This window comes from Oenanthe melanoleuca, chromosome 4A, assembly GCF_029582105.1.
Source record: "Oenanthe melanoleuca isolate GR-GAL-2019-014 chromosome 4A, OMel1.0, whole genome shotgun sequence".
Lineage (NCBI taxonomy): Eukaryota > Metazoa > Chordata > Aves > Passeriformes > Muscicapidae > Oenanthe > Oenanthe melanoleuca.
This window is the reverse complement of record NC_079338.1, coordinates 1,234,656-1,248,411: the sequence shown is the minus strand read 5'-3', so window position 1 is coordinate 1,248,411 and position 13,756 is coordinate 1,234,656. Positions and strand designations below refer to the sequence as shown.

The 13,756-nt window shown below is 50.2% G+C and overlaps 2 protein-coding genes across 12 annotated transcripts in view; both read right to left on the bottom strand.

Moving 5' to 3' along the window:
• The window catches only part of ARHGEF9 (Cdc42 guanine nucleotide exchange factor 9), a 189,742-nt gene that overhangs the window by 87,116 nt on the left and 88,870 nt on the right, over window positions 1-13,756 (bottom strand). For 2 of the 11 annotated variants that reach the window (XM_056491267.1, XM_056491268.1), the window contains exon 1: window positions 12,694-13,471. The exons of 5 other annotated variants lie outside the window; for them this stretch is intronic. In XM_056491267.1, the coding sequence (XP_056347242.1) occupies window positions 12,694-12,702 (9 nt within the window). In that variant the 5' untranslated portion in view covers window positions 12,703-13,471. Of the gene's footprint in view, window positions 1-9,148; window positions 9,594-12,693; window positions 13,599-13,756 lie in introns of those variants that run through there. 4 more of the 11 variants (XM_056491263.1, XM_056491265.1, XM_056491269.1 and 1 more) reach the window with 3 other exon arrangements.
• Window positions 12,878-13,057, bottom strand: LOC130253042 (uncharacterized). The gene has a single exon (XM_056491290.1). It carries the CDS (start codon window positions 13,055-13,057, stop codon window positions 12,878-12,880), a length of 180 nt encoding a protein of 59 aa, XP_056347265.1.

Here is a 13,756-nt window from a genome sequence, read left to right as displayed (position 1 = left end):
CTGCTGGACTTTCACCAATCTCTTGAGCTGGGAATCCATTCAGCAAATGGAACTTCCAGGTGTGAGGCAGCTCTGATGCTGCACCACTCACCCCATGGATTCAAACGGGGTGATCAGAGAGAAAAGCACAGCATGGCCCCAGCTCAGCCACTCACCCAAAATTCCTGCCAGGAAACAAACACTCCCTATGAGAACAGCCTGCCCTGGGAGATGTGGGGTGATCCTACAGAAACCCCAGTGTTTCCACATTTGTGTTGGGTTGATGTGACAGAAATGTGGATTCTGTCCCCATCTGTTACCCCAGCTGGGGCAGTGACCCTGATCTCCTGGCACACATTATCTGCTCATGGGCCATCTTTAAACCAGCTGGGCAATCATCTTTATCTTCCCACAGCCCATCCTCCCTCCAGGAGATATCTCCTGTTCATGGCCACTGAGTCCCAGGGCATGACTGATAAAATTCCATCATCCCACTGGGAGATGCTCCAGCCAGGGGAGCAGCCAAGCCTTTCCTACCCAGATAAAAACTGAGATTTGGGACACCAAGGCACCTTCTTTCCACTGGATCCCAGAGGAAAACCAGACCTTTCCACATCATCCCTGGAGCTCCAGAGGAAACTGCACCTTCTCCAGGAGCACTGCTCCAGCTGAACCACATCTGCCCCTGCAGGAGGATGCAGCCACCATTGAATGGGACTGTGCCAACACCCTGACTGACTGACTGTGTCAGCTTGGATTCTGACTCTGGCAGGGTTTGGGATTGTTCTGTGTAATACTGCATTGCTATTTTAATTTTCCTAGTCAAGAACTGTTATTCCTAATTCTCATCTCTTTGCCTGAGAGCCCCTTAATTTCAAAATGATAATAATAATTTGGAGGGAGGGGGTTTACATTCTCCATTTAAAAGAGAAGCTTCTCCCTTTTTTGGCAGACACCTGTCCTTCAAACCAGGCCAATATTCCAACACCCTGTTCCCACAACCAAAACCAGTCCAGGATGTCCTCAAGACACAACAAGAGGGAAACTGAGAGCAGAAAGCCCCAGGACAGCCCTCACTGCCCACCTGCCACACATCAGGGGACATCTCTCCCTGGCCACTGCGAGGAAGGAGGGACTCAAAAAAACTGTGGGAGGAAGCTGAAAATAACAATCCAGAAAGCTGCAAACATCTGGAAGGCCAGTGCTTTGCTCTACAATTCTGCATTGATTTCTTGCCTCAAATAGATTTCTAGATGGATTGCAATTAAAATGAGTTACACAATGCTGGAAAAACATCACTCATTTCCGCTTCTGATTTTATTTTTGCATCTTTGCTTTCTAGATCATTTTGCGTTTCAACAGCCACTCCTTGGATCTTAACTTTTTTTTTTTTTTTCCTCTCCACTCTTCTGGCCAAATTGCTCTGCATCCATTTACCTCTCTATCCAGCAAGGATGCTGCTGGTGGTGGCTGACACAGCCCTGGAACAATTCCCTGGGCAGTGGTAAAAATCCCCACTGGGAGCCCTGACTGCAGCTGCTGAGCAAACCCACAGAAACCTCTGAGCATTTATCAGAGGCAATTCTTTTGTGAGCTGCCCCCAGCCCTCAGGATCTCCTTGACACACACCTCCAGGACACCAATTTCCATCCATTGTCCTGATTCCTGCTCAGAAGCTGCAGGGAGGGAGGAAAACGCTAAGGAAGGCTGGGCTGCAGAAAAAGAGATTTACTTTGCTGAAAACCTTGTAAAGCCAGGCCAGCTCCCCCTGAAAAGGGCAGGGCTGTCACTGTGCCTGCTCCAGCCCTTTGCTGGCCACTCCTGCACTGCGATGGATGTGAAAATAAGATGATAAAAAATGGGATTTCCATCCAGCCAGCAGCAGCAATGTCAGACACCAAGCCCAGCTCTCCTGAGCACCAAGGCTGTTTCACAGAGTAGCTGGCACAGATTAACTAGGATTAACCAATGAGAGAGCAGGTTTAGAGGATATTGGGGGATATTGGGAAGAAATCCTAAATCCTTCCCTGTGAGGTGCCCAGAGAAGCTGCGGCTGCCCCTGGATGGGGCTTGGAGCAACGTGGGACAGTGGGAGGTGTCCCTGCCCATGGCCAGGGTGGAATGGGATGAGCTTTAAGGTCCCTTCCAAGCCAAACCATCCCATAATTCCATGATTGCATCATTATGAGCACAGCAATCCCTCTGAACTTGGCCAAGACAACTTCAGTCTGGAGCTGCTGTGAATAATACAGAAAACGGCTGGTATTCCCAAGCCTTTGATCTTCATTTGACTTTTGAGGGTTTTCAGGCACCATTTTCATTTAAAAATAGAAGAAGCACTCAAGTATTTATACAGCACAAAGGCTTTAAAGGCTTTAAAACTTCAGAAAAGATTTTTAAGATGCCGGAATGAAGAATGTCAAGTGTTATTATCGCTTGAATTTCAACCTGAGTTGGAAAAACCCTGCAAAGGTAAAACTGTCTGCAGGAGAAACAGAGAGGCAAAAAGGGCAGCAAAACCCACTGCAGTGATGGGGAGATGTTTCCAGCTCTGGGAGACCTCAGAAGAGGAGCAGAAATCTTCCCTGGCCAGCTGAGAAAAGCACTACAGACCTGTCCTGACAGAACAGGAGGGAACGTGCCCCAGGGAACAATTTTGGGGAGAGGATGGCCAAACACAGAAGCTTGAAAAGGAAAGATTTGGGATTTAAAATGTGAGCTCATGTCACTCAGCACCTCCAGAGCATGGCTGGGCTGCCCTGGGTGGCTTTTGTGCCACCCCTTTGTGCACCACGAGCCCCTCCTGTCTCTTTTTGCTGGCTCTGGGGTGGGAACTGTGGATACCCCGAGAGGTTCTGCCCCAGAGCTGATGCCACAAGAGGCTGAGCAGCTACTCCAGAGCTCCTGGTTTTACTGAGGTATTTCTACTTAATGCAGATTAATTTCTCGACAGCACAGAAATACCACAAAAGGCTTAGAGAAACAAAAAAGCCTCATTTAGATGAATTAATAACAGAGAGCAAGTGTATTATTAGTGAAGGCTCTAACAAGGTGCAGAGCTCTTCTCGAGCTGCAAAAACAGAAGGCTGAGCTCTGACGCTGCATATGCAAAATATTTGAGGCAAAACGAATGTTTGGTGGAGCCCTGCTGACATCACTGTTGGGATCTCGGGTGGAACTCAAGATGCTGCTCCAAATGAAAGCAGGGAGCTCCTGGGTGGCAGCTCTGCTCTGCCAGGGGCCCCCGCAAACCCCACAGGGTGAGAGGCATTTCTCACCCATCTGCTCCAATCCCACCTGCCTCCAGTACAGCACTTCTCATCCTCACTTGCCAAACCTTTGAACGGGAAAGGGCAATTTCCTTCTGTGCGTTTCACAGAGAGAGAAACAAAGATGAAAGGTGAAACAGCCCCTGAGGCATCAGCCTGGCTGCAAGAGGTGGGGAATGAATGGGGGGCAGCTCCCCCAAAGCCCAGCCCTTGGAGGGCCCCATCATTCCTGCTGCTGCAAACACTGGGCAGACACAGCTCAAACCAGGATTCTCAATAAAATATGGAGAGCCTGACAGATGGTGGACAGAAAAGCCCATCCCCTCTGCTGAGCTCATTAGAATTTCTGGTGGTTTTAAAATACAGATTTAAATTCTCTCGTCTCCAAACACCAGAAAGTGGGGAGCTAATGGGGGTGAAGACAAGAGTGCCCTGGATGAACAGGTGATTCTGTCACCATCAATTCCCGTGTCTCTCTCAATCTGCTCTGCAGTGAGCGGCTCAGACACTGTCCCAGACAGGGCACGGAGCTGCCTCACTCTGCTCTCAGCCAGCCTGGCAATTTACTGCCTCCCTGGGAAGGCTTTGATATTGGAAACCCACAGCCGAGATTCTGTTTGCCTGAAAGGCACCCACAGGCTCAGGCACAGCGACAGCGTTTGCACTGCCCTGAGAGATCAAAGCGGCTCCAAACCTTCTGCTTTTATCGGCAAATTAAAAACAAACAAAGCCTCTCCTGCCCTTCCTTTCACTCTGCTAATGCCCATTCCCCCTCCTAGGCTTTCCAGGCATCCTGCAGGAATAAAGGCAGGAATGGAGATGGAGGAGCAGAGATGCAGCACCACGGAGAGCTGAGAGCAGCCACCCACCGTGCAGGGCTCTGTGCCCACTGCTCCCATCCCTGCCCACTGCTCCCATCCCTGCCCGTGCCAAATGAGCCCAGGATGGGGGATTCAGACCCCTGCCACTGATGGGGGATTCAAACCCTGTCACTGATGGGGGATTCAAACCCCGCCACTGATGGGGGATTCAAACCCTGTCACTGATGGGGGATTCAAACCCCTGTCACTGATGGGGGATTCAAACCCCTGCCACTGATGGGGGATTCAAACCCCTGATACTGATGGGGGATTCAAACCCCTGCCACTGATGGGGGGATTCAAACCCAATCCCTGCCACCGATGGAGGATTCAATCCCTTGCCATCTGTGGGAGATTCAAACCCCTGCCTTTCATCCCTGCTGTCTGACTCCCCTGGATTTTTGTTTGTGTCCATAACTCCTGCTGCTCCCCTCTCCCCATCCATCCCCTCTCATCCCTGATGCTCCAGCACAGATCCCCCGAGTGCCAACAGGAGCAGACAAGTGCTCATCCAGCTGCAGGAGCCTTCAGATGGTGATGAAACCCTTCTGAATCCTGTGTGGGCACGGTGAGGAGAGGGGGAGAGCCGAGGAGCAGCAGCCCGGGGCTAAAAGTGGATGTTGACTTCACTCTCCCATTTGGGAGTAGGTGGAGGAGGTGGGTGGCCGTGAGCAGAGGGGAGGTGGAGGGGGCAGCAGCTATTTCCAGCTGCACTCATGTGCCATTTCTCTCAGTGCTGAGATCTGAGAGAAAACAGCAGGAGGTGGGGAGTGGGGGGAACCAAAAAGGAAAATCACAGACTCCGTGCAGGAGAACATGTTAAGGAACAAGAGGAAAGTCGTTACCAACAGCACAGCACTGGGGGGTTTAAAAATAAAATATAACAAAACCCAAGGCTGCTGGGACTGCTTCCCTGCACTGGGCACAAGAGGATATGATGGAAATGAGGCACTGAGTGAGGGGCTCAAGCTGTGGCCCCAAAATGATGCAAAAGCTGCTGCTTGCAAAAAACCTCCCTCATAATAAACTGCAAGGTTTTCTTGGCTCCCAGAGATTATGTAATATGTTCTTGCTGCTGCTGCTGCTGCTGCTGACTCATATTTTCCAAAATATATCTGGGAAGGAAAACATATGCACATGTGTTTGAATCCATAGGTTTCCCTGCCTGTGTCCAGAGCACTGCCTGCACATGGGTGTGGGGAGAGAGGACAGGGACTGCTGGAGAACAGATTAAATCAGTTTTGCTTTCTGGGGCAAAGCACAGCTACTCCAGTGCAGGAGGGATCAGGGAACAGGGAAGCACAGAGGGAAAAGGCAAAGGGAGCACGCACTGCTGATAACCTCCAGCCAAACCTGGGCCCTGGGGACCAGATACAGACTCGTGCTCAGCTTCAAATCCAGCTGGGAAAATGGGGTTTGTGACAGCTGGGGCCACGGTGACAATCTGCAAACGGCAGGGTGCTGAGAGGGACATTGGGGTGGCCTCAGCACATGGCTCTGCTCCTTCCTCCCTGAATTCCATCAATCTGCAGCCTGGCTCCTGCTAATAAATGCCTGGGAAGACAATTTTATCAGGCTCTGGTTTTCTCCTGGCTGAAGATTTCCAATTTTAAGGCAGCCCATTGGTCTTAAGCAAATCTGTCCCCAGCCTGCAGCTTTGGGAGGTTCAGCTCCTCTGCTCCGTGCCTGGGTGCACTTTTAATTCCTTAGGAAAGACTTTTTGACAATTCTGCAAAGCTCTGAGTATCCAGGAGATAGGATCGATCTGCTGCTGGGCACTGGAACAGAGATCCATCTCCGTGGAGCAGAGGAGACTGAAAATCCATCCAGATGTCAAGCCCTGATCACCAAATCACAGCAGAAGCTCTGCACTGATGACAGCCCAGCTTCCCCTGCACTGCAAAATCAGGGACAATTCCCCACACAGGGACAGTGACAGTGCCCCTGTCCCTTCTCACCTCACACACACCTCTGTCCCCTCTCCTTCATCCCTGCACCTCCTCATCCCCACCCAAGGGCTCTGCCTTACATCCAGAGCTAACACAGTTTTATTTCCACACCTAAAACCTCAACAGAGCCAACTGCTCTTTGTTTTAGAACATTTAAAATGTTTCATCTGCATTCAAAACCGCTTCAAGAATTGTTACTTTTAAACTTAATTCTCCTAGAACGTCACAAAAGAGCCAACATCCAGCATGCCTAAAAGGCTTTGGAATAAACCTTAAAAAACAAACATTAAAGATTGATCAAGCTTTTTCAAGATTATACTAAAACTGACTGAAGCTCAACTAGATAAGGAAAGAGAGTTGAATTAAATTAATCAGCACCTTATCAAGCCAGGAAGAAAGAGCTGTAGATAACAAGCCTTCCCTAAATTTGGTATCAGAACAGAAACTTCAGTGCACGACGTACTGAGAGAACCTTGTCAGATTTCCTGAACACAATACAGGGGAGTGGAGCAGCAGAAATAGCAGGGGAATGTGGTCCACAGAAAGGCTTTGAAAAAACCCTGTTTTCTGATAATGCCAGCAAGAGCTGATGCTTTTGTCAAATGGAACAATTTTACTTGACAAAACTTTTCCCCAGATATGCCCAGCAAATTAACCCACTCTTCCTGGGGTAAAAGATGGATCCTCAGGGGTTTGCTCTGCACTCCTGTGTGTGGAGCTGAGGCCAGATTGCATTTTCTCCATTTCAAGGGCACAGTTCTGTGCACAATTCCATCCTTTCTGCTTCCCAGGCCCTCAGAGTTGGGCCCATTCCTCTCCCAGCATCTCTCAGCTCTGAGCTCTGGGCTCCAAACCCCCAGAACTGGCACCAGCAGCAGCTCAACCCTTTGGAAAATGTGGGGTAAACATCCCAAGGACTGAGAGTGAACACACCCAGCCAGCAGGATCCAGGGATTTTCCCAATGCCTGGTGAGGCTGCGAGATCTCAGGGCATCCCTGAGAGCCAGACAAGTGTCCCCAGCACTGCAGGGGGGGACAGGAGGGGAGCAGGGCTGGGGACAGAGGCTTTGGCAGGGAACAGGACAGACAGGCTGTGCCCAGCACCCACAGGGGTCCGTGCCTGCCCTGCCCACCCCAGACAGGTCCTGGAGGAGGGAAAGGGGCTGGGACCAGGAGCTGGAAGGGGGAAGGGGCTGGGAACGGGTCCTGGAGGAGGGGAAGGGGCTGGGGACGGGATCCTGGAAGGGGGAAAGGGTCCTGAAGGAGGGAAAGGGGCTGGGAACAGGGCTGGAGGAGGGGAAGGGGCTGGGGACGAGTCCTGGAGGAGGGGAAGGGGCTGGGACCAGGAGCTGGAAGGGGGAAGGGGCTGGGGAACGGGTCCTGGAGGAGGGGAAGGGGCTGGGAACGGGAACTGGAGGAGGGGAAGGGGCTGGGGATAGGGGCTGGAAGAATGGAAGGGGCTGGGGACACGTCCTGGAAGGGGGAAGGGGCTGGGAACAGCTGATCCCTGGAGGAGGGGAAGGGGCTGGGAACGGGTCCTGGAAGAGGGAAGGGGTTGGGGAACGGGTCCTGGAGAAGGGGAAGAGCTCCTGGAAGGGGGAAGGGGCTGGGAACAGGTCCTGGAAGGGGGAAGGGGCCGGGAACAGCTGATCCCCGGAGCCCGAGCCCAGCCCGGCGAGCGGGGCGGGCTCAGCGCGGATGCAGCCGAAAATAGCCCCAGGGCGGCTGCCAGCAGCCCATAGGATGTGTTATATATGTCTCAGCTGATGCAGAGCGAGGGGCAGGCACTGAGCCACACGGCCCTTCACACGGGCACGGCCACACTCGGCTGTTCCCGGCTCCAAAATCCCCCAAATCGCATCCTCAGCCAGGCTGGAGCAGCTCAGCAGAGCCCGGCACTGCCCCGCGGCAAGGTCTGCACAGAAACCAACAGCCAGACCCCAACACCGTGCCAAACACGCTGCTCCACATCCCAGACCCACTAATCCCATCCCAAAATGTGCCTCAGTTTCCCCAGTGACAGCACCAAGGGTGGCTCCCCAGAGCAGCAAGCTCCTGTGAAATTATATCCGTGGGGATAAACTAGAGCCAGGTGAAATTCAGACCTAATTCTTTAAATCTTTGCATGCACGCCCTCCCTCCATCCCCCAAAATTCTCTTTAATTCAGGTGGTGAAGCTTTCAGGCTGCTCAACACAGACCCCACCAGCACAGCTCTGAGAGCCTCCTGCCCTCGTGAACACCCCACCAAGGTGGAGTTTCTGACAATGCCACAGTAATTCCAAGGAAAAACAGGAATAAGGAGCAAGGCCCTTTGCTGGTTAGAGCCAATCCATCTGTGGGTGCTTGCAGATTAAGTCTCATTTCCACTCAGGAAAGAAAATCAACCACAACTAATAAAATAAAGACAATAAATCACAGTTCCTCCAGCAGCTCTTCCTCCAGGAGCATCTATTTTTAGTGGGGAGCATCAATCAGCACAGCTCCTGCTGTCTACAGCAGAGCCCAGGTGGGCAGAGCTGGCTCAGTGTGGGCACACACATGTCCCCCACCTGCACAAAAAGGGACACACGGGAGCATCAGGCACGGCTACACCTCAGCACTGGGATATTCCTCTACCCCAGATGGAAAAGAGAAGCCACAAAGCAACAAAGGAACAAAGGAAGGTGCCCAAGGCCACACAATAAATCAGTGGCAAAGCCAGGACTAACACCTCTTCAAACAGGACAATTATTAACATTTGGGAGTTTTCCTCAAGCTTCCCAACTTCTCCTCACCACAGCTCCAAGACAAATCCTTGTTTCACCAAAACAGCTCTCCCAGTGTTTCACTGGGAGAGACACACTGAGCACAGTCACTACAGCCAGCTGAGAAAATCCACATTGGAAATGTAAAACACAGGAGCCTCCCCGGGGGAGATCATCATTCCAACAGGGACACACATGCAGGAGAACTCAGACTGAACACACAAACCAAGCACCACAAAATGAAATGACAACACAGACAGGGGTTCTAGCCAAAATTTTAAAAATAATAATAAAAAAAAAAAAAAAGACAACGACAAAGAAACGAAACAAAACCAAAAAACTTACATGGATTTTTGGCAATTTTCCTTCAGACATTATACACAGCAGCTGGGCTGTGTACTGAATACCTGATCCAAAAAGAAATATCAGCACATTATGCAAACAGATGGGGGCAGGAGTCTCTTACTAACAGTCATCTAGGGGCTGAGAAAGCACCTCTGCATCCCCCAGAAGGGCTCACTCCCCTCGGGGCACATCCTCACTCCCTGCACAGCAAAATCCAGAGCTGTGCTGCTGGGAAAGCCAAAAGGCAGGACAGGGCAGAGCTGTCCCATCCCCTCCAAGCTGTCAGGGGAGGTTCCAAACAGAGGTGGGAATAGCCAGGCTTTAGAAACAGAAAGGAAAGCACTTTATCTGCCCTGAGGAAAGAGCATTAGGAGCGCTGTGCGGGATCATCCCGGCGCTGAAGCTTTGTGGGAGCTCGGAGAGGGGCACACCACCCTCTCCCCATGCCCAGGAGCCTGCCTGAATCTTTAAAAGGCTGAATTTCTGCTCGGGAGGAATGGACTTTTTATGGACTGTGGGAAACAGGGTTGCTATGATACAGGCAGAGGCATTTTCATGAATCCTGTGGCAAATAACATTGAAGGTCTCCCATCAGCCAGCCTCAGCAAACACACTGAAACAGATTATCAGCATCACAAATATGCTTTTTGCAGACAAATTCGTATTTTTTTTTTCTCCTTTGGGGTTGTATTTTCCAGAGAGTCAGTGCATTGATTCCTTTAAAGGAATGATCCCTCTCATCCCTGGGTTTGAGCATCCCCATAAAGGTGAAGACATGCAGGGAGATGAAGCATCCCCAGGGACCCAAGCATGACCTGGATGGTCCCAGGGAGCTCCAGGACATGGAAAACTCCAATCCCAGGGATATTTCACAGGGTGCAAATGGCACCTGGAATGCTGCAGGCACAGGCACCCAGGGGCACAGGGACTGGCAGTGCTGTTACCCCAAAAAGCTCAGGAAGGGTTTGAGGTGCTGTGCCCAGCACTTGGGAACACCAAACTGCAGCTGCCAAACTCAAATATCAGATCTGGAGAGGGGGGCAGTGGGGTGGGAAACAGGGAGCAAGCTGAACAAGCAGCCAGGCCAGCCCTGCTCACACTTTCACCTCTCATTTCCTCTCTTTCCCCCCAAAATTCCAACAGCAAGCCCGAGATAACAAGAACGGTGCTGCTACAATAACAAAGTTTGCTCTGCCAACTTTCCCATTGCTCTGCATTAACTTCCCTTCTTTAACTCCACCAGGACAGGAGGACAAAAGGCAGAAAAGTTGCAATAAAACCACATGAATTCTCCCAAGCACAGGAAAAATTCGGCTCCCGGCAGCTCCAGCACAACCCCTGGTGCTCCCCACGCAGCCCCAGGCAGGGATGGAACCACAGGGGAATGCAGAACCCTGGGGTACAGCAGGAATATCCACCACCCATTCCCAAAAACCCCCAGGAGTACAAGCTCTGGATTGAGGAATGCACCCAGGAAAGCAGCAGGAATCGCATTGACAGGGAAACCTGAGTGCCAGAGAGAGCTGAGAGAGGAAACATCCACAGCCACAGCCCACTGCAACTCACTGGTCAGTTTTGGGCTTGGGTTCATGCTCATTTTCCCACCTTTTCTCCTCCAAATCCCTTTGCTGTTCCCCTGCAAGGATCATTTTGGCTGCTGCCTGATCGATTCTCTCTCCATGGTGATCTCAGCTCATTTATTACCTTTCCAGGAGATTCTGCAACCTATAAAACTAATGACACAGGATGGCCAACAGGCAAATTGGAGCTGTTTAACAACACAAACCATCCTCAGCAGCAATTTTATTCACTTGGGGTTTTTTTTTTAGAGAAGATTGACTCAGTATCCTCTCACAGACAGCTACAAGTGAAGGGGGGAACGGAGCCAGCAGGCACCAGAGCATCTCCCTGGGCTTGCATCCCTGGTTTTCCTCCCCTCTCAAACAAGCTTCTGCCCCATAAAGCTTTTGGGGATGATTGTTCCCATCCTGGGATTCAGGGAAAAAAATTTTTTCTCTTTTATTTGGAGCTAAAAGCACTTTGGAAGTGCCAAATTTGCCAGATTTAACTCAGTTTCCAATGGTGCCATCGGCTCCAAGCTCCCAGCACACAAACCCTCACTGGGAAATAACTCCATGTCTCCATCTCTAACCTCCAGTTTTGCCTTTATCCATCAGTTACATGGTTATTTTTTTTTCCAGAGGACATCAAATAAATAGCAGACAGCTGGAATTAGCATGAACTAATTAAATTATCAAGGCAATAAATTCCCAGTGATCATCAGCAAAAGATAAAAACATTTTCAAACTGATATTTCTGTTTGTTCTAAGCAATTCTGATTTTTCTGGAGGGGGAAATAACATATTTAAAAAAAAATCCCTAAGACCTCTAACAGAAGCACAGAACAGAGAGATATTTTGCAGAGGAAAAGGAATTACTCTTTCCAGACATTCCCTTTGTATTCTCTCCAAACTTCTCGTGCTGCCACTGGAGCCCCCAGCCAGCCCTGCTTCCAAGCTGTAAACATTGCAATTTCGGGCTAGGAGCACCTCTAACTGCTGCACACCTTTCCAGCAAGCCCATAATACCCAACTTAGCACTTCATTTTCCAGAAAATCAATGTAAATAAAGTCACAAGAAGCAACCCATCTCAAAAGCTCGTTATCCTTGAGGTGGGCAAAGATTTTTCTTAGACACATTCCCCAAAATTTGATATACACACACACATGAAAGAAAGAAAAGAAAGCCAAAATCAGATTTCTAGAAAATCCAAGCAAACCTCAACCCCTCCGTATCTGTTGCTTTAGCAAAGAAAAACAAAGCTTGCATTGCCCTTTCTCCCTTTGATCCTTCCTTCCCAATTTGCAGAGACAGAAACCACATACAACCAGAATAAAAACCCAGCAGGTTACATTTCTCACATCTCTCAAAAAAAAAAAAAAAAAGAAAAAAAAAAAAAAAAAGAGCTGGGTTACATCAGTGTGGACAGAATTTGGAGGCTTTAGGACTGAATCTTGAGAAATCAAATCAGATCATCAAGGCAACACAGATAAATATATTAAGTAGGATTTTTATCTCTATCCCTCTTTTCTTTTTTTTTTTTTTTTTTTTTTTTTTTGTGGCTGAATGTTATTTTAGCAAAGATTTAATCCTCTAATAAGATTTCTCAAGCACTCCCCCCCCCCCTTAAAAATGCCCACAGCTCGATTCCATTGCACACACCAGCACCTCTCACCTGGCACCTACATGGTTACTCTCACAGACATTGCACATTAACTGCTTGCTAGAAATCACACACAAAATCACTTATTATTAACCTGAGCCTCTATTTCAAAGGAAAGCAAAACAACACAGCCGGTGCTCACCACAGACAGATCATTTTCACTCTGCTGCTGCCTAAAGAAGCACAGCTCCAGCACAGAACCACGGAGGAATGGATCGCTGTTATTATTTATCACATTTAACACCCCGGCAAAAGCAGCTACACTTACAGGCATACTTAAAAGACAAGACATGACAAAAGATTTAGGGAGAGATAATAATACCAACGTCATACATATCACAGCGAGGCCATGTTGAAGCTCAACGCGTTTCCCCCCTCAGTAAGAAATCTCTCTCTCTCTTTCTCTCTCTCTCTCGCCTTTCTCTCTCTCTCTCTCCCGCTCGTGCTCTCTTGTTGAATTGCTAGTGGTAGTAGTAGCCCCCAACAGCTCAGGAGAAAAAATCCATTTAACGAGTGCCCAGGAAGAACATGAGTATGACATTCACAAGCAATAGCACCACGATCACTGCAAAAACGACCACCGTTTGAACATCCAAGGTCATGGTGCAATGCAGAACACTGTAGTGTTCGAGGTGTGGGGCTGGCAGATTTGGAGAAGTCAACCTCTGCTCTGTAAGACTGTCCATACATCCACCATGCTAGAATAGAGGAGAAAACTGTTCCTGGTTTTGGGTTGGTTCGTAATGCTTTGTGCTCTGCCTTTAGTTTCTCCCCTATCTGCTGTCTCTAGCTCATTCTGAGCCCGCTAAGTGAAGCATCATCACAACCAGTGAGCACTCGGGATGCAAAATCCTTCCTTTAGGAAAAGAGCGAGCGCTGTCTGCAAGCTTCTCTCTCTGTCTCGTCCCCCCTCTCTCTCCGGGTCTCTCTCTCGCTGGCTGCCTCGCTTTTTAATTCGCCAAGCCAGTGCAGAAACGGAGCCCGTGTGAGTGTGACAGCTCTGCAAGCTGCTGCGGCTGCATCCCTCGGAGCGAGGCGGACCCTGGCGCATACAAATCAGCTCCGGTGACCAGGCAGCGACGGCATCCTGGCTGTCACTCAAACGCACAGCACAAGGAAGCGCTGCCTCCAGAAATACGCGAGGTTTCCGCCCGCCGCCGCGGCGAGCGCCACGCAGCCGCGGCTCTGCCCCGCATCCCGACGCGCTCGGATGCTCCGGCTCCAAAGCGCCTCCAAAGCAGCTCCGAGGAGGCTCTAAAGCAGCTCCAAAGAGGCTCTAAAGCAGCTCCGAGGCGGCTCCGAGGCGGCTCCCAGCGCTCCCAGCCCCGCGCATCCCGCCCCGCACCGCCCCGGGATGCGGATGCTCTGGAAGCGCATCCCTGGAA